We start from the raw sequence: 20,021 nt of genomic DNA, 5'->3' as shown, positions 1-20,021 counted from the left end.
ATCTCTGCCTAATCTCATAAAATAATGCAGCTCAGTTGGATTACAATTCCCATTATCCCCAACGGACACAGAAGGTCAAAGAAAGACTGCAGGAGACTGAAACATTAACCTCAATCTGCGTTCCCCCTTAGGAAGTCCCAATCACGGATTATTCCGCATTTCTGCCTTAGAAATTGGGAAGAAGGAGGAGGAGGCCATTGAGTTATAGAGATGAGAGCCAACATATTTTCGCTCCTGACCTAGAACTTAATTTGCACCCCAGAGCTAACCACCTTTACTCAGAACTAAGTCTTATTGATTTTCGTGGGATTTATTCCTCTCCACTGTGTCAGGAGTCTAGGGAATTTTCAGTATCGTTGAGGTTAATCTTATAGTTTGCACGTTTATTCATTTAGGATATTGTACATTAAGCAGTAATTTTAATAATACGGATTACCTGTTTTTGTTCTTTTTCTCTTTTTAATTTGGCATCTCTCGCAACTTGCTTGGAGTGAATAATTTGCCAGCTTTTTAAGTTTTGAAGATGCAACGAAGCCTTCTTAAAATGAAAAGCAATGCTTTAAAAGGTTTGCTCATCCTTCCTCGTCTTTAGAAACTAATGTTGTTTTACGGTAAAATTAAGAACCTCCCAGTCAGGGAAATTCTTCTTGCAGTGAGCCCATTGAAATGAATGGGACCTCCCCACTGTTGTGTTTCCTTGACCGATGCGATAAAATGGAATTTCTCACAAGAATAGTGAGCAATGTCTTCAGAAGAACAAGGATGTTTCCCCCTCCAAGCCTAGCAATTAATCCTAAAGAATCCCCACAAAATGGCAAAAACTTTGCTTCCACACTTTAACATTGTTAAAGGGTTAGTTTTTTTTTTTAATCTACTGATTTCAGTAAAACCTACTTAAAGTGTAAATAGACTTTTGATCCTAGCTGATATCAGGTTTACCTGACTGATGGATTTAGGTTGTAAATTATGAAGTCCCTAAGACTTCCTTGGAGAGTTGTCACAAATTAGGCAGTGGTATGTCCAAATCCCTCCCTTCCTTCCTTCCTTCCTTCCTTCCTTCCTTCTCATCTGTCACCAATCTCTCAAACATTCTTCTTGAATTTCAATTATGGTTGAAATTTAAACGGAAGAATTTCTTGGGCATATCAGCATTCCAAAAAGATATTTTAAATCTCCTGTTCTTCCCCAGCATCCAATAATAATCATGTCCTGCTCTTGGTCCAATGTATATAACTTTTAAAATAATGCTGTGGTTTAAAATTAGTGAATTAACTCAGCGTATTTCTTTCTTTGTAATTCCAAATTAAGCAAGAGGGGAGAAATAGTCAGCCAATTTATTAGTCTTGAGGTTCAGTATAATTTTTATTCAGTATTAAATGGTCGGGGCTGTCTTTCCGTCAATGAAAAAAAGAAGTAACCTAAGGAACTGGAGGTAATTTCTTGTTTGTTTGTTTGTTTGAGATAAAAAGAGAAAAAAGGAGAGAAAAATTAGAATATATCCAGAATTGAGGAAAGAAGCTAGGGATGGGGAATGGTATTTCACATATGGAAAAAGGAAATTATAGTAACAAATACAGTGAATATTACAGAGGCAGAAACTCGGTTCTAAACCCAGAGATTATGGGGGAACTGAAATTAGACCCGGAAGGAGAAGAAAACGGCTTCGGCTTTCATTTGCGGACCAGTGATTGCGGGAGAGAAGAGCCCTGTTCCCTGTCACTTAATCTCTTCCCTTGGCGGCTCGTTAGTGTTTGGCAGCCTTGTCGGCTCTGTGCTGAGAATATTATCCTTGCAGCTGATTCCTTTTTTAAAAAGGGGTGTGTGTGTGTGTGTGTGAAAACCTTCTCCACTACATATACATCACTTGTTAATTTCGGCCGTGTGGTCACAATTCAGCGACTGACAGTGGTACGTTGTTATTTTAAAGGACAAATAGCTTTAATCCCTCTGGGCTTTTCCGTGCCGATTCTGCTCTCCGACCTCTCCCTTCCCTCCCTCCCCACTTCCTCAGCTGATGCACAAAAGGTGTATGCATGTGGGTACGAATATATGTGCGTGTGTGAAGAGTGAAAGCTAATATTTCTGAGAGTTAACATTTTTTTTTAAAATGTCTAGTTCAGGGTTGTTATTTTTTAAAGGCAACTGGACTAAAGAAAGGGGGGAAACCGTAGTAAGATTGACACTCTCAGATCGCAAATCCACAAAGGCCCTTCTTTTTTTTTTCTTTTTTAATCTGGCAAAGAATAAATCTTTACTTTCATCAGGCATACACTTTTTTTTTTAAAGGATCGACAATTTCTTCTTTCAAGTATTTCCCTTTTAGTCACATACAAGGTTATGCATAAGCTATTGACGTCGTGGTTTGGTGGGCATCCTGCCCTGGTAGGCTGGAGACGAATCTCCTCAAGACAAACTAGGAGCTCTTGGCTTTGCTGTGGCGGAAATCATTCTCCCCTTTTCCCGTCCTTGATGAATAATCCGCCAAGTTCCGCACCTCGCTTTAGCCGAGGTTCTTCCGCGGATTTGCGCAGATTAGAAATCCTCCCCATCTTTCAGTCTTACTTTCGTTTCGTTCCCGCTCTCCTTGATGTCCACGGACTGCAGGGATTAAACACCAGACGGGGAGCGACCACGGGCCGGGGGATCTCTGGGAAGGAGTGCGGGCCGGGCGGGGAGGGGGAGAGCAACCTGAGATGGGCCCCTTATCTGGTCAAAGGGACTTCTTCGCGCTGGTCCAGGGGGACCGAGGAGGCCTTGCTCAGCACCGAAGGCGTAAACGTGAGAAAGGAGTCCGTCCGGGTAGTGGCCGAGCAGTTAAAGTCCGATCCCGAAGGCCGCTGCGCGAGCCCGGTCGCCTGACTCCCGTGACAAGCCAGGCAGGAGCAGGGGCTCCCTCCGGCGCCGCTCAGCCCGTGGGTCGGGCCGGCATAGAGGGAGGGGTGTCGAAAGGCGCAGAGCAGTTCTGGTCGCGGGTACGGGTGGGACAGGACGCGGAAGGTGTCCAGCGGCCTCAGCGGGGAGCTGAAGGGGGCGGCTGCGGCCGAAGCCGAAGCGGCTCCGAGCCCCATGTGGGAGTAATAAGGCAGGGGCAGGTGGGAGGGGAAGGGGTAGGGCAAGTTGCCGGTGGCCGCCGCGTGGCTCATCATGTAGGTGTAGAAAGCCGGATCCGCCGGGTGGGGCCAAGTCATGGCCAGGCGCTGCCTCTTGTCCTTCATCCGCCGGTTCTGGAACCACACCTGAGGGCGGGGAGGGGGGGACAGACAGGCAAAGCAAAGGAAGCTCTGAGTCGCCAGCAAGGCTGGGCTCCCGCTGCAACCCTCCGCCCTTTGGCCGAGCACCTACGGACCTGGGGTCGGCAGCCTTCCCCAAGCTGGGGCCCTCCAGAGTCCTTGGACTACCATTCCCATCCTTGGCTGTCAGCTGGGAGTTCTTGTCCGAATTGAAGCCCAAGGCATCCATCTGGAGGGTGCCAGCTACAGACTAGGGGCAGGTGCCTCTGGCTACCCAGGATATTCAAGACTTCGATGGCATGGAACTGTGTGCCCAGTATTTTCTCCCACACCACCATTAAAAATCAGATTGGGAGGGTTCATTATATTTATTGGTCTTCACAATAATATACTTGTCGGATTTACATAATTGTCAAGGAGTGTAATTTTTTGTGGCCTACACATTTAAGTAGAAATAAAACAAAATTATTGTGAATTAGACTTGGAATACTTGAGTGAAAAAGACAGAAGTGCAGATCATGAAGGATGCAGAAATATGCTTCTGTGGAACATCCATACCCTATATACTCTTACTATATTCTTCCACAGCAGGTAAAAAACCCTTCCCTTCCTTCTTTGACATCTACATAAAGTCCAGTGCAGCAGGTAATTAATGCTACTATTGTTACATAAATTGTAATAATAATAATAATTAATAATTTTAATAATACCCTAATAATAGGATTGCTTCCTACATGCCTTTCTGTCTTTTCTTTTCTGCCAATTTTTGGTCTTTGCCAAAATATTTCCAGGACCTTTCAGGCAATTCTCATCTCTAAGATGAGCAGTGAAACCTACAACCTGAATAACAGCCCGCCTGGGTGTATAGGAAATTCCTTAATGCTAATGCGTTGAAAATGAGTCTTTAATATGCGCTCACAGAGGCTCAGGATTAAACATTTCTGTTTCAGGAAAAGTAAGCAAAAAAAAAGTAGGTAAATAGATGCCTAGAAAATCTCCCCAGTTTTAAGGTGCTTTCCCAAGTAAATCTGCATAAACATATATGTGATATAATGATCCAGATGTTATTTAAGCCACCGTGTTTCCATTCTAGTGGGTGAAGCCTGACATTCCGGTTTAAATGCAGTGACTTTGGAGTAAGTGCTATTGATTTTAGCAGACCAGATTACAAGCTGATGCATGTGGGGAGTTAAGGTGGGCTCAAAAAAAAACCCCCAGGTGTTCAAGGCTTGATGATTTTCCTGATCATCATCTTAAGGACTTAGCACTACTTGGGACTGATTTTAGGAAGCTGCCCAGAAACAGGTTAAAGCTGCAGCCCTAGTCACACTCACCTGGAAAAAAGTCTCACTGAAGGAATGAACCGAGGCTTACTTCCCAGCAGACGGCTAATTCCGCTTCTCTCAAGAAGAAGCCACTGCAGTGCTGGGGCACCGTCTAGCCAGAGCACATCTCAAGGTGAAATCAACCAATTGCAAATGCAGATCAAGACCCACCTTGGCCATTCTGGAAAGAGTGTGGCCTTTGAAGCAATTTGACAGTGAGAACTAGTGGGAAGTTGAAAGGGCTTGGAGAGGGTCAAAGCCCTAGCCCGGACACTTGGAAATGCTCCGAAGTCCAGGGAAGTTTCCTGCTTCTTTGTGGTCAAGCGTGCAGGAAACTTGGCCGATGCCTGATGGGGAAGGGATGATATTGAGATCCCCACATGCAAGCTTACCTTGATGGTGGTTTCAGGTAGGTTTAAGGCGGCGGCCAGCTCGCACCTCCTAGGTCTGGACACGTAATTCTCTCGGTAAAACTCTTTCTCCAGCCTGGCTATCTGCTCCCGGGTGAAGGCAGTGCGGTAACGGCGCATTTGATCGCTGGCGCTGCAGGCCAGCGATCCCTGAGAACCTCCTCCTCCTCCTCCGCTACCACTGCCTGCGCCGCCACCGCTGCTGCCCTTGGAGGGGTCGACTGCGCTGCTGGGGCTCTCTGCTGAAGTTTCTGAGCACTGACCTGCAGGGGAGAGCAGAGAGGAAGCCATCCAGAGAGAGGAAGACAGCTGGAGCTCTGACGTCCCCACCCCCCAATTTCTATTTCTTTCCCCTCCCACATCAACCCGGGCAGCAGTGCCATCAGGACAGGACTTTGGAACAGAGGTTCAGGACAGGAGCTCCTCTGGAGTACTATCGGATGGGCCCTAGAAAGCTGGCAGGGCTGTTTCACCACGTTCAAAATAAAGCAAGTTATTCTCCTTGGCTTCTGAAGATGTGGGATCCAGGCAGGCCATTAATCTCAGAATACAAAGTGTTATAACTGCACCGCAGAGTCCAGTGCGTGGGGTTGAAATTAAGAGTGAATGCCTAGGGGTAAAAACAAGCCAGGCTGACTGCTGGTTGCTTTGGGGGGGGGCATTCAGGAGCTGCTATGACCAGCTCAGTCCTCAAGTTGAAATGTAAATACTGTAGGGGCATGCCCAAGGTGTACGCTTGACCCTCGACCATAGGCACACTTGTTCATTAGACTGAATGGGTTTTACTTTCAAGGCTTGGGCAGGCTATGAGTTGGATTTAATTAGACGTGGTCTTCCACAAAGCAAGGAGAGCTCTTTGAAATCCTTTACGACTGCCCAATAATGCCCACTGAATGTCGAATCTCTTTCTTCTCTCTTTCAAATTATAATCCTAAATATACCTACCAAGGAGGAAATCCGATTGATTTTTCCCACTTGAACATGCATAGGGTTGTTCCGCCCGCCTTTCTGTTGAGGATAGAGATCCACTCATTGCCAATCCCATTTCGTGGTGTTTATACTACGCATATAAAGCCGCAATCCCAGGCCCACACTCTGGAATAAATTACCCTAAAATCCATCAGACACACTTCCACATAAGCTCCATTTGCCCTGTTCCTAGACATGTTTTATTCGTATGCCATGCCCCTTTCTGGCACTGAGACTGCTATCCCACGCAACAAAAGCTACCTGGCTTCTGATTGCAAGCCAAGGTGTCGGGAGACTTGAGGAGGGATGTATCCCGGCGTCCACTTGGACGCATCGGCATCTCTGGGCTGCAAACTCCTTTCCGGAAGCGGAAAGAACGGTGAGCTTTTCTCTGACTCTTTTATTCAGTAGCACCTGCAGTCAAGAAGAACTTGGAAGACCGGAATAAGAGTCTGAGATTCCTTTTTTCTCCCCATGGAAAAGCATTTAAAGGGCCTCGGTAGCCCTCCTTGCCAAAAAAAGAAAAAAAGTCACCATCAACATTCTGCATCTGATCAAACGGACCTGGAAAGTTTAAAGTTTACGCTACAATAAGTGTCCTCAGCTGTCTGAGTTCTGCCGCTTGAATGGTTTTGCTATGAAAGGCTCACTCGACCGACCCGCTTTCTGGAAGTTAATACATAGAAACCACACACACACACACACACACACACAGGAAACCAGTGAATAGGACAGGACAGGGTCTGCGTTGGATTATATCTTGTAGTGCATTGTAAAAAATATTGGAAGACGACAGGCAAAAGGAGTGTCTGAGCCCCTCGGTCAGATTCCCCTTTTCCGCTGTGTGAAAGAACTGGGGGATCCAGCCAGCAACTTTTGGGCCTGGTGGCTGGTGAGGGGGGGTGAAGTAGCTGCCAGGCCTTCTCCAAGCCCCAGTTGCTCTCCTTTGCCAAGCTATCCGTGATAAGGGAAGCAAGGCTATAAACTGCGACCAGACACAACCTGCTCTTTCTCTCCGTCTCTCTCTTTACAGGAAACCGTGGTTTTCTTCTTTCTCCTGATACTCCATGTGAAAGAAATTCCCAGGAGCAAAACAGGAGCTTTCACTCCGGTCATCCTTTTCACAGAAGGCGCTTAGGGTTTTGGGATTTAGGGAGGGAGGCGGGAGGCAGGGAGGGGATGAGAAAGGCCCTCGACTCTGGCCCTTTGCTTTCCATTGCAGCCAGTTCTCAGGGTGTCCGCCTGAGACCAAAGGCATTAACCCCGCGACCACTTCCGAGCTGGCGCCACCAAGACAGGGAAGTGAAAAGTAATTGGGGCCTCGAACCAACCTGCCAAGAGGACCTGAGAACTGCAGGGAGGGCAGCTGAGAAGAGGGGGGCAGGGGGGGAGGGAGAGAAAGAGACCGTGGTTTTATAGTCTTTCTGTCTGGGGGGGTGGGGGGCGACGTGCCTGTGTGATGTCGCCTGTGTTGGTGACTGCTTCTTTGCTCACCCAGGCATTCTGCAGTTCTGCTAAGGGAAACGCGCCCGCCCGCACTCCTTGCAACAGAGCCTCTGGAGAGGACGGCCGGCAGGCGCGGATAGATGCTTTTGATCTTGCTGAAATGCCGAGGAGGAGGCTCGCTTTCCTTTCCTGTTCCTCAGCAATAGGAAGGGGGCAGGGGGCACACGCAGTCCTATAATTCTGGAGAGGGGGAGCATCAAGGAGGTGCTAGGCACAGCAATAGGGGAAAAAAAGAAGCAGCAGCTTCTGGGGAATTTATTACAATCAAAGTCTAGGCTTTGGGGCGCGGGAAATCTGTAAAGCTCTTAATTCTCTGTTGCAGCGAGGAAGCGATTTCACGTCCTCCATTAACACGTCGTTAGACTTCAAAGGGGGAGATGTGTGTGGCTCATTGCAGATGTCTCTCGGTGGGCAATTAGAGATGGAAGCGACCCAAGCCGCAGGATTTGGAGGCTGGGGGAGAGCAGTTCAAAGAGGGAGGGGGAGAAAATAAAACGCAGGCGGCGATCCAGAAATCACTTAAGCCAGACCGGAGCAATAGGCCTGTTAGTGGCCGCCCTGAAGCACTCTGAGGACGGAGCCAAAGAACAGCGATCGTCCCGTCCCGTCCCGTCCCGACCCGTCCCGTCCCGTCCCGTCCCGCCCAGCTGCAAGTCCAGATGGGTCTCCCCGGGGAGCTCAAGAGAGGGGAAGCAGGGAGGGGTCGGGTACCTTTGCCGTGCTGGTGGTGGTATTCCGCGTTGCCGGGGGCGCAGTCCGGAGTGCAGCTCACCTCGATTTCCTCATAGAAATCCGATTCGGTGTCGGAGCTGCTCTGGGGGCCTTTGGTGGGGGGGAGGCGGTGGAGAGAGGGCTGCTGACCAGCAGAAAGAAGCGCCGCCGCTGCGGAGCGGTTCTCCGGGACCGTCCCTGGCGCTGGTAGGACTTCCACCTCCTCTTCTTCCTCCTCATCCTCCTCTTCCTCTTCTTCTCCTCCTGCTCCCCGGGAGGACAGGGGGGCAGCTCTAGGGCTCAAGCAAGTCCTGGGCATCATCTTGTCCTGCGGCTCCGGGCCCGGCCCCCCCACGGCCTCTGCCAAATTGGGCGCCCTCTTGCCAGCCAGAGGGCCAAGCTGACCTCCGTCCAAAAACAGCACCATCTCCTTCCTGGTTTCCATCGTGCGCGTCTTTTAAAGCAGCCCAGCCAGGTTCTCCCTCTCGCGCTCTGGCGCTCTTCCCCCCCACCACCCCACCCCAGCCTCCATCCACCCCGGGGCGCCTTCCCCCCCTCCTGCCTGAGTTCTTCTACCGAGGCGGAGGGGAGCCGTGAGCGGGGCGAGCCGGGGGGATGACCTTGTGATGCGAGCGCTCCAGTGTGCAGCGCCGGCTCTGGGAGGGAACTCACCATTGCCCTCTTCTTTCTAATGCTGTCATCCCTTAATGGTGCACTCGTCATTACAGTTACCTCTGGTGACGCCACTGGCTTGATTGCCGGGGGATAAATAGGAGCGTCTGCCGGCCGGAAGATGAAAGGAAGAGCCGGAGCGAAGAGTTAAGGGGGGCCGGGGAGGAGGGGAAAACGCACCAGGTGTAACCAGTGCTGGGGAAGGAGGCGGGAAGCAAAGCGGGCAGGAGAGAGAAGAGGCCAAAACCGCGCCTGCCTCTTCGAGGTCTTCACCTGAGAGGCCAGCCTCCTTCAGGTCCAGTGGTGCTGCGTGCCTGGTTTTCACGACGCCCGCCTTGATCCGCCACGCGGGAGGCGTTTCGGAGTGGCGTCTCTCCAGATGTGAAGAAGATATCCCCAGGTCGCTGATTCCGAAGGAGTTCTATCTTTCTAGGTGGCACAGGCCAATGGTTTCCAAGATGCCCTCGAAAACTAGGTTCAAGCCTTCCATTCATGATGCTCGAGATGGCTTCTTGTGGTTTGTTTGACCCCTCTCCCTCCTCCCTTCTCTTTCGAAGGCATCATTGGATTTCAAGCCTTTGGGCCATCTGGCTGGAACTCTAGAATTAGGAGCAATCCTGGGAGGAGGACAGATTGACTAATGTCCTGCCTCCAGTGCTGATGAAGGCTAATGATAACTTTATGTATATGCATTTTACATATACATAAAACATGTATGTGTCTTGCTTTAGGATGGAAATCGATCAGAAGGTGATTGACACGTTTTGACGCCTAGAAAGAATCAACTGCCAGCTCCTAATTGGAAACGTCAAAGGACTAGGCAGATCTGTGTTTGAATGTATAAAGTTTAGCGGACCAAGTTTTGTAGACGTTTTTCTCGCAAATGTACTCAACTTACTTTAAGATACACAACGATTTAAAGGCTTGTTGTTGTTTTGTTCTTCCTTTGCAGGCAAAAAAACCCACAAATCGTACGTGTTTAAGAGCCATAGAATAACACCTCACCCTTAAACCTTCCTTTGTAAGTCACTTGCTCTTATTACTATTTTTTAAAAAATCCTTCTCGCGTTTAAACTTTCGTTCAATAATGTTTCTAGTCCGGTAAACAATTTAGGGGTATTTTTTGAGGGGAATCGTGCACAAAAGCAGTCTGAAGTTTTAAACAAAAGCTACAAAACCAAATTTCCCTCAGTCTAATATTTTGAAGAAGCTGGGTTGGGATGAAGAATGGTGATTAGGAGTATTGTAATAGAGTAGTGACACTAATGAAGCAAATGTGTTTCTGGCACAAATACCGCTGCACTGTGACTGACAAATAGAGAACAGGTTATAGAAGCAGCTGAAGGAGCTGCAAAAGCATTTACTTACTGTAAAGATGTTTCATTTTGATTGCTCGCAGCCTTCAGATATGTCCTCCCATTTTGTTCTACCCTCTTTAAGCCCACCTCTTTGTATTCAGAGGGGTCCTGCAATCTTCTACCACTCCAAATTAACAATTCAGTTTGGCCTTGAAGTTTGGATAATGCCCTGGCTACAGTCTTAAATAGGCAGAGTCGTGCCTGTTTCTTCAGAAATAATTCATGTTGAATTTGGTGGGACTTACTCCCCAGGAATTGCATATAGATTTGTTTCGGGAAAGCATCGTTTAGGCTAATGGAGCAGGAAGGCTTGGCCCCTAGATTGGGGGCATTTATTATTCATCTCCAAGTATTATCTGCGGCCAGTGTAAGGAAAAATGACTGTGTTTTAAGGCAAGACATTTGTTTTAAGTGAGCTGCGGGAACGCTGCAACTGCAAGGAGCAATTATAAACGGATCTCCAGAATGGTTGGAGAGCAGAGGCGCTTTGTGCTAACATCCACAGTTGTAATGGTAGTGATGCTGGTGGGAGACTAAGACACTTTTTTGAGGGAAAGACTCGCTAAATTCACTGAGTCTTAATTCCAGGTGAATTAAGTCCTAACCTTTTAGGGCTGAATGGGGTAATAAACGGGTCCTCAGCGTCTGGGTTAGCCAGCTGGTTGCCCTTAAAAAGCACTTCCATTGTGATTTTTAGCTCTCTCAGGGGCAAAACTTGGATGCTGGTTCTTCCCTGAGGGAGAAATCAAGGTAATGCCCATAGAGCAGTGGAGATGTGTAGTACAATCATTCCTGGATGTGCAAAAGTGGGGCAGTGTGCTGTCTTGGGCTTGAATGTAGAAAAGCGAGAGGGCACAGAAATAGCTGTCTTTCCCAGTGTGCAGAAGTGGAGCAAGGAGGCAGCTTTCCTTTGCCTCTTCATCCAGCAAGCCAGAACAGGATCTCCTGCCCACTCGCTATTGGTCCCCACTGTTGGTGCATCAGCTGGAGAGATGGAAGGGAAGTCATGTCAAGGGGAACTCAACCCCTCCAGTCATGCCACATGGAAAATTGGGCCCCCAGGCTGGGTGAAACGTCTCCAAAGGGAAGAAATCAAGACTGGGCAGAAAATAGGTCTTCCCGGTCTCCTGTCTTCCATGGTCACCCTAGAAGTTCTGGCTCCTTTGGAAGGATGAGGTGGTGCATGTCCTCTGCATTTCTGAATCCCTCTCTCTAAGCTGCTTAGGGCTTAAAAGTGTCAAAATTGCTAGGAGGAGTTAATTCTCATTGATTTCTGGAGGCTTCAATAATGGACCTACTCATTTGTACGGAGCAAATTGGCATCAGTTTCATTAGCAAGAGGAAGGACATTGATGTCTTCCAAGGGGAATCCTCAAGAACACTTCTGCAGCCACATTGGCACTTAAAATGCTGGGTTAATTGGAGGATAACTTGGCTAGAATTAGAAACCTGGCCCCACCAAATGAAATATGCTGAGATGAAAGCAGCATTGAGAGGTGTTCACACAAATCTCTTATACAACATACATCACTTGCTTTCAGAAGGGATAATTTAGGAGGGAGAGGGAATGTGTAATTTTTCTGCCTACCTTTGGATCAGAAATTCTCAGAAATACCCTGAAATACACCAGTAACCAAGATCTACATTGCCAATGGCTAGTAAAAGGGGACATGACATTAATTCTGGCAAGAAACTAAAAGCAGGGCTTATTCGTGATGTGTTAATACCGTACAGAACAGGAGGCTGAAATCCACGTGGACTGTTAGACATTAATATTTCTGCCTCTCTTCCTCTCACTTTTAATGGATTCAGATTTGATTGATTTGTTCGTCTACTTGTTATTGCAGTTCTGCTTTATAAAGGCACACAGGTCCTAAAAAATAAATAAAGTCCTACAATAAGGTCCTGGAAAAAAAATCATAGGGCAGAATTATATTAATGGAAAGTAACTTAAACTATTCCATGTTCCCATATATATGGCTGGTTGGCACTCTGGTGGGAAAGAATATGATTTTGTCCTAAGCTTGGTTGAGAGCCAGGCCTAAACATGCACTTTGCTGATTTGAAATGTGAAAAGAACACTCCCTCCTGCTGTTCATTGTAAGCCTTACGTTTATTTATTTGTATTAGTCCGATTTGTATCCCACCTCTCCTTCAGGAGCTCAAGAAGGCTTCCATGGGAATCTCTCTTCATTTCATTCCCATGACAGCAATCCTGTAAGGCCCCAAATCACCCAGTGATCATCCATAGCTAAGGAGGGATATGAACTTGGGTCTCCCCTGTCCTAGTAATAATTTTACTATGCCATAATGGATGATGCCTTCTTAAAACACGTAGCAATCCTAGGCCAGGGTTCTTCTCATTTTCAAAGAGGCTCCCAAATTGGCAGTTCCTTCTATCTGAACTAGCAATATATTGCCCATTAGGAGAATGATTTTAACCAGAATTGCCCCTTGATTCTCTTGGATTTATGTTATACGGTGAGATTAAGTGACCTGAGAAGTCTCCTCCACCCCAGGTCCCGCCCTGAATTCTGACTTGAAGAATTTGTCCACAAGAAAACGTCTGGTCATTCTAAACCTAAAAATTTCCAGTAGAGATGGCTTTGCCCTGGACCCTGCCCAGTGCTGAAACAAATCCCAGCAAGCCATGGGTATCTTGAGAAATATCTCTATGCTTTGAAGTTGATTTTCATTTCATCATGCCCTCTCCATTCAGAAGGAAGACCCATTTTGTTAAATGGGATTTATTCTCAAGTAAGTGTGTTTCAGAGTACATCTCAGATCCATACCTAACAAACTGTTCTTGACACAGAAGCTTACACAGGTGTGCAACTGAAGATTTGCAAAACTGTGGGTAAGCTCATGAGTTTTCAAGAGTAGTTCATTGGGCGCAGATGTACTCCTAGATATGATTTTTACACCTTATAGCCATGCCAATTTGATGGCTCTCTTTCTATGCTTCTCGGTGTGCTTTGAACAATTCAATTGTTACATAGGAAGTTTATTAGTTGAACTGTAGTGTTGTGGTTAAGATGTCAAACTGGGATACCAAGGTTCAGTTGTCCACTTATCTGTGATGCTTACTGAGTGATTTGGGGCTAGTCAGTATGTTTCAATACAACCCACCTTGCACAGTTGGTGTTGTGGGGACAAAAAGAAGCCAGCCTTCTCTTCCCATGGATACTGCCTCAAGCTCTCAGACAAAAGATGGGAGATGGATGCTATTGTATTAAATGCAAGAGAAACCAAATAGTTCTTGCTGTGGTGGATGTTTCTTATTCATGTATAGATAATAGATTGTCAGTACAAAAAGTAGCCCTGTCAAACTGTTACAGGAAAAACATCAAAGGTTTCATGATAGCTTAACCACTAAACACCGATCACCAGAGAAAATTTTGCTAAGCAGCAGCCACATCATCCGATGCATGAAAAGGTGTGCTCTCACCTGTAAATATGTACAGGTGTGGGAAAGAGATTGTACATCATAAGGTCAAAGGGAAAGGAGATGCAGGAAATTCAGAGATGTTTATTCATTGCATTTTTTCTCCGAGGAATTCAGAAACCAGGTACAAGGTGAGTGTGTGTGTGTGTGTATTTCCTCCTCTTTAAAATCACTTGAAATTCATCCTTAGGTAAGATAGTTCCTCCATGTCATGATTCACCACATCATGTACTTGAGACTAAACATGTGTATGTGTTGGGACGAAGAGGAGCAAAATAAATTAGTTGATAAAGGCACCACTGCAGAACCTAAGAAAAAGCTTCGCAGAGGCTTCTTGTTTCGATGATCAGTATGGCCAAGAAAGATGACTGCAATAAATGCACACTCTATAGGACTCAACAACAACAACAACAGTTTGGTTTGGGATTCTTTGGTAAATGAATTTTGTCCAATTCTGGTACAATCCCCTTCTCTGCCCTGAAGGGAAAAAAATTATCTTTCTTCTTCTGTGCCTGTAAAAAAGTGCTTTCCAACTTTTTTAGGTGGATGGGCATACTTAGATACCTGGAGATACATCAGGATGCTTTTACAACATGGCTACTTGGGGAGAGGGAGGTCTTGCCTAGGCATAAAAGGGTTGCGGGGACATAGCCAGTCGCAAAACCCTGATCTACCAGACTAACTGCCACTCAATCTCCCATCCTTCCAGCCCATCTCCACTCTTGCAAAGCTCCCAGCTTGTCTTTGTATTTCTCCCAAGCAGGTGGATACATTACCAAACCAAGCCCCGAGAAGGCCCCCATTCTTCTTATTTGCTAAGGAGGCTAATCGAACCCATTGGCGCCCAGAGGCATTCTGGATAACAAGATGATGCTAAAGGCTGGTGCTGGTCTTTGTATGGGGCCAGGTTTTAACTGTAAAAAGGCAGGTAAGGCAGGAAGTCTAGCGGGTACTATGGGAAGTGTCCATGGCCGTATTAGTGCCCATGTTAGAAATTATGATGGTTAAAAAAGGGGATCCCTCCTTTTTCAGAATGAAATAGATGCACATGTATGCCACTAAAAAAAGAAAAAAATTATCTAAGGGAGTTTCAAAATGGAACTGAGTTTGACCATACTCAGTTTATCTCTACTTATGGTTGCTGTTAATTCTCCCAACAACCAGACTTGTCAATTATTAATTTTCATTACTTTGAATCATGTATTTTGAAAGCCTAAATCAATAAGGAAGGCTGGAATCTCCCACCCTTTTGAAACACAACAGAAGGAAAATAAGTTATCTTTACTAATGATCTTGGGAATATCCTCAAACACAAACATTGAAAGTGCTTGCCTGCTTTTAAATTCAGATGCTTGTATTCAGTGCAAAGGATTTATGAAGCAGAAAGCTTATCCAAGGTACAGGAATATTAGCTGTCATGGCATCATGATCACTTTTTTATTAAAGGCAGTTTTAGCAACATTGTTAGACTGAAACCACTGCAGTGAAGGAAGCAGTTCCTGTACTCATTTATTCCCCAGTTTGCACATAAAGTTGATATAATAGGAACAAATCACTTAGAAGACGTTAGACATTTTATTCTTTTTTTTTTTTTCTGGCAGTGGGATGGTAAAGAGATTCAGCAACTTCCACATTTTAGCAACAGCACACTTGGTTTTTAAAACATTGCATAGGGATTTCCAAATACCAGTTTTTAAATGTCTGTTTCTAACCACATGGAATCTGAAAGTTATATGCAAATTCACAGCAGCGCTTTGTATGGGATAGTAATAGAACTGAAAGATGCAGGGAAACTTCTATAATTATATAACATGGTTTGAAAAAAAGGCATGTCTAGCACCTGATGGCAAACTGAGCATCATATTAAGCCATGGTGGTATTGATCATGGTTTGTTTAGTAGACTGTTAGCTAAGTTCACATATCCTTCTAACCCATAAAGTGGGTAATTTGGTTTTGCTTAGGTTGGGTGACTCTAATACTGTCAATTAGCAATTCTATTTGCACTACTTTAAATAAACCTTACTTAATGCAATGGGGCTAGCTACCGAATATACATTTCTGAAATGATTCTTTTAAATTGTTAATCTAGCTCATACCTAGTGATAGGGTTTTTCAAATCTGACCCAAAGAAATCTTGTCTAGAGAAAGGTGACGAAGATAATGTCTGGAGCCTAGAGACCGACTCCTATAAAAAAGAAAAATTTCAGGAATTGGACTTGTTTTTTCAGGAGAAGAGACTATTAAGATAACCATCTTTGCATATTTGAAAGACTGTCACACATATATGATGGAGCAGATTTATTTTCTGTTGCTTCAGAAAGCAGGACTCAAACGCATCCAATCAAAGGAGAAGAAAAAGCATTGAGAACAACATTTCAGAACAGTTTCCTGGATGTAACATCAGCTCTTCATCAGTAGAACAAATAGCTTTGGAAAGTGATGGGCTATTTTTGAAGTTTTGGGGGAGCATCTGGATGGGCATCATCTATCAGGAATGTTATATTAATCAAGTTCCTGTATGAAATAAGAGGGCTGACTAAATGACTTTTGAGATTCCTTCCAACTCTAGGATTTTATAAAATAATACTTAGCAGATAGTTTCCTCTCACTCATCCCTATTATATTTATTTTTAACTTGCATACTCTTACAAGCTTCCATTATGGCTGAGATTATAAAATATCACCTAGGTTTTTTTTTAAACCCTACTTATAGATGTTTTAAAGCCTAAATGTTTTGAAGAAACAAATTAATTACACCATCATAACGAGCAGTGGATATACATGTACATCAATTTCATAAATGCTTTGATTTCCATCAATGGGATCCCACCACAATCCCATCTATCAGCTGGATAGAACTCACCAAGAAATAGACATTTCCATGTGGCAATATTGTAATAACTGGGTAACTTATTAGGTACAGTTTAGATGGAAGCTCCAGGAACACAATTATCCTATCCAAAGGTGGGCATATCTAAAAGCAACAGAAATTAATGAGGCAAAGGTATACAGGAGAGAGAAGGATTGTATCCTAACTACTGAAGAAAGAAAATGCAAGTTTAAACTGATTTCTGTATAAATAAATATCAACCAACAATGAAATCATGGCATTGTAACAACAAAGCTCACCTAACAAGGTGGGGTGGGGAAAAGGTGGGAGCGGGAGGAAGAGAAATCACAGCTTGTATGAGATTCAACTATGTTGGCAATTTGTGTGCTTCATAATGCCAAGCCAACAATGATCTCTGTTGAATTCACTGACACAATTTTCTCCCAAGTAAGTATCAACTGAAAAACTATTTTAGTTTAAGACTTTATTCATATTTTTTTGCTCACATAGAACAGAACAGATCCCTTCCTCTTGTTTCACACACACAAACACAGAGAGAGAGAGAGACTCACATGGGATGATTCAATATATACACAGCTAATTTAAACAAAACTAATGCTCCAGATATATTTCCAAATATTTTAAATTACTGTCATATTTGTCATATTGCAATGCAACTCTTTGCAAAAATAACATCCAAGCCCAATGAATTACTTTCCAAGCTGGAGACTTTAAAAGACATTTAATTTATTTTACACTTGGTAGAAATAACTTCCATAAATTTTAATGTTGTACTTGCAATCTGTATATGCCGGTTCTAATTGCAATTGACGTAATGTCTCCATAACAGTGTATCATATTTTAAAGGGGAACAATATTTTCACAGCTGCAAATATGGAATCAATACACATTCAAATATATGTAAATCACAATTACTTTGTTGTTGCTTTAAAAAAAAACATATTCCAAATGCTTCCTCCCCCCCCCACCCCCCAGTTTAATGCCAATGAGGTGACTGGGAATAAGGAATCAAGTTTATGTTTGGCTCAAGATTCAGATCTCCTGGTGAACATGGAAAGATGAGTGAATGTGCAGAGGGAAGCTATTTATTTCCCTTGAAAAAGTGAACTAAAGGGCCATTTCCTTTGCTCCTGTTCATAAATGAGGCTGACTGTAAATTAAGCACAATGCCTTTCAAATGGAGCTGTCCAGATCTGGAGACTTCATCCAAAGAGAAATAGGGGCCTTTTCTCCTCTTCTGTAAAACCCGATAGCCCCTATTTCCAAACTCTAAGGATTTGCTTCAGTAGGCACAGCTAGGGGGTTGGTGGAAGGCAAATGGTGTTTGGTTTTTATGAAGATAGAGGTGGTGCTGGTAAAGGGGTGGTGCTGGTGCCACAGAGCCTGCAGGCCATCTGAGGTCAGATCTCTAGCACCAGGGCAGTTTTACCCAACGATAAGCATCGCTTGTTAGAGGCACCAGGAACAGCTTCCCTTTTGTTTGGGCGGGGGGGGGGGGCTAGTATGGGCAGCAGATTGCCTCAAGGCTTTGAAAGCAGCGAGGAGGGCTGTATTAGAAGGTGGTTCCTAGTAGAACCCTTTGGTATGTTTTGAAGGAAAGGAATAGCATGACAAGGAAGAGATAAAGGTTGGTGTAGCAGAGGCACCATTCATGTGGTGTAGTAGGCAGGCCTCATTCATGTGTGGTTCTGTTCTCTCCCCCTCCCCTTCATTTGGCACCAGTGGCAGCCCCATCTTCAAGGCATGAACATGGAAAAGGAGATCCCATTGGATTCAGGGAGAAGACTTGGTGCTAAGAAAATATGCTCCAGTGGTATCACAAAGCAGCATGCTTCCATATCTTTCCTGGATCATTTTAAGAGTCCAGATGTCACTTAGAGCATATCCACTGCCAATTTTGTCTGCCAATATTTGAATAAGTATGAATTGCTTGCTCCCTTTAACATTCTTCCTTTACAGCAGAAATAGAAGTTAGCAATAGTACTACATTTGTGATGTTGTACTCTGGAGCATGAATGTTAATGTTGCCTTTCAAAATGCACATGCATATGGCCTTGCTAGACAATGAAATCAAATCATAACTCAGAAAGGGAATTAACTAGAGCAGCGTTTCTCAGCCTTGGGAACTTTAAGACGTGTGGACTTCAACTCCCAGCAGTTCCCAAGGTTGAGAAACACTGAACTGGAGTATTAGCTAAGTTCTGAAGACTGTCTAAGTAGGGTTCCATGACCTTTTATTCCACAGCCACATATCTTAACAGTTAAAGTTATTTAACTATCTAGGTCAGCCTTTTGCCTGTCAGGTACCCTTCAGATATTATATCTTTATATAATTTTATATATTTATATATTGTATTATAAAACTCAGGAGGACTCCCATTTTGGAGAACCTGCTGCCTCTCTCAAGGCCTTCACCCCTTTACCGTCTTTTCCAGATGGAGTTCCTTGCTAACAAGAAACAACAACAATAACAACAGATACTATTTGATCATACAGAAACAAAAATTCCAAATAGTTCACCCTGGATTTCTGACCAGTTCTCCATTCTAAATAAATCTTTTTACAAACTTTCTAATACAAAAGAGAAGTGTAACAGGAGATGACCTGAGTGAAATCTTTTCACTAATATACACAGGAGATTGTGTTTTGTTTTGTTTTTTGCTTTTAATTAGAAAAATATGCAAACATAAAATCCTGCTCTGAAAACATTACCGTTTGATTGTAAAAGATTGATCCTTACCAAAAAAATAATTTGTTCGCTTTGATAAATACCTATTGCTGACTGATGCCTTTTCAATGTTTTCTTGAGGAATCTAAAGAAGCAGATGCTGTGATCACGGACAATAATTTTGATAAGGAAGGGTGATGTGATATATTCAAGCTCCATATTAAGGAAGGAAACTGAATTGAGAGAGAAAGGGGAAGATCCAAAACAAACAGAAAGGTCTATTTCAGCTATCTTGTCCTAGCCTTTACCCTTTTGGAGGAAAATCATACTTCCATGTTTGAATTCAAGGGTTTATTTCAGATTCCTATCTTGTTTCCAGTGAAAAGAAAGCAAAAATAGGGAAATTAAGGCATATTCTGTCCTTACCCAATGTCATAGTCCTATAACATATTTTACAGCAAATCAAACATAGGGGTGAGTAGTTTCTCAGTGGGGGCCTAATCCTGTGAGCAGAAATTCTGCCAGTCCAACAGTTTAAGGAACCCTCACCTGAACTCCAAGTCCTCCTTCCTCTCTCAAGGCCTTCACTACTTTACCATCTTTTCCAGGTTCTGGACAAGAAAGTAGGAACTTGAATAGAGAAGATATTGAGAAAAAGGCCCCAAATCTATGTGATTGTGTAAATGATGATTTATGGTCCTAGTTAGTCTGGTGAGGGAGAAAGTCAGAAATAAATTGACTGTTCTTGTTGCAAATCATACCCTGTTTTTCTACCCAGAGATTCTATGGCCCTCACCCTGACCTTCTTTAGATAAAGACTTAAGATCCATGTCATAGACTAGAGAGGGTGGCAGGTCCTCTGGAGATTGTCTGAT

General features: G+C 44.4%; 1 protein-coding gene across 4 annotated transcripts; it reads right to left on the bottom strand.

Moving 5' to 3' along the window:
• Positions 1–2,702: 2,702 nt before the first annotated feature.
• Positions 2,703–8,826, bottom strand: EVX1 (even-skipped homeobox 1). 4 transcript variants are annotated; one of them, XM_088150656.1, is made up of 4 exons: positions 8,641–8,826; positions 8,152–8,605; positions 4,948–5,228; positions 2,703–3,236 (listed from the first exon to the last, which is right to left on the bottom strand). In XM_088150656.1, exons 1-4 carry the CDS (start codon positions 8,824–8,826, stop codon positions 2,703–2,705), a joined length of 1,455 nt encoding a protein of 484 aa, XP_088006782.1. The 4 variants fall into 4 exon arrangements, with proteins under 4 accessions (XP_088006782.1, XP_015743559.1, XP_007428287.1 ...); XM_015888073.1 differs by lacking the exon at positions 8,641–8,826 and having other exon boundaries at positions 4,948–5,132; positions 5,172–5,228; positions 8,152–8,596; XM_007428225.1 differs by lacking the exon at positions 8,641–8,826 and having other exon boundaries at positions 4,948–5,172; positions 8,135–8,596.
• Positions 8,827–20,021: the final 11,195 nt, after the last annotated feature.

This window comes from Python bivittatus, unplaced genomic scaffold, assembly GCF_059951505.1.
Source record: "Python bivittatus isolate LINGU-HERP-01145 unplaced genomic scaffold, Pbiv_v1 ctg000610_np1212, whole genome shotgun sequence".
Classification (NCBI taxonomy): Eukaryota; Metazoa; Chordata; class Lepidosauria; order Squamata; family Pythonidae; genus Python; species Python bivittatus.
Note: the sequence above shows the minus strand (reverse complement) of the source record. Positions and strands in the feature narration are given on the sequence as shown.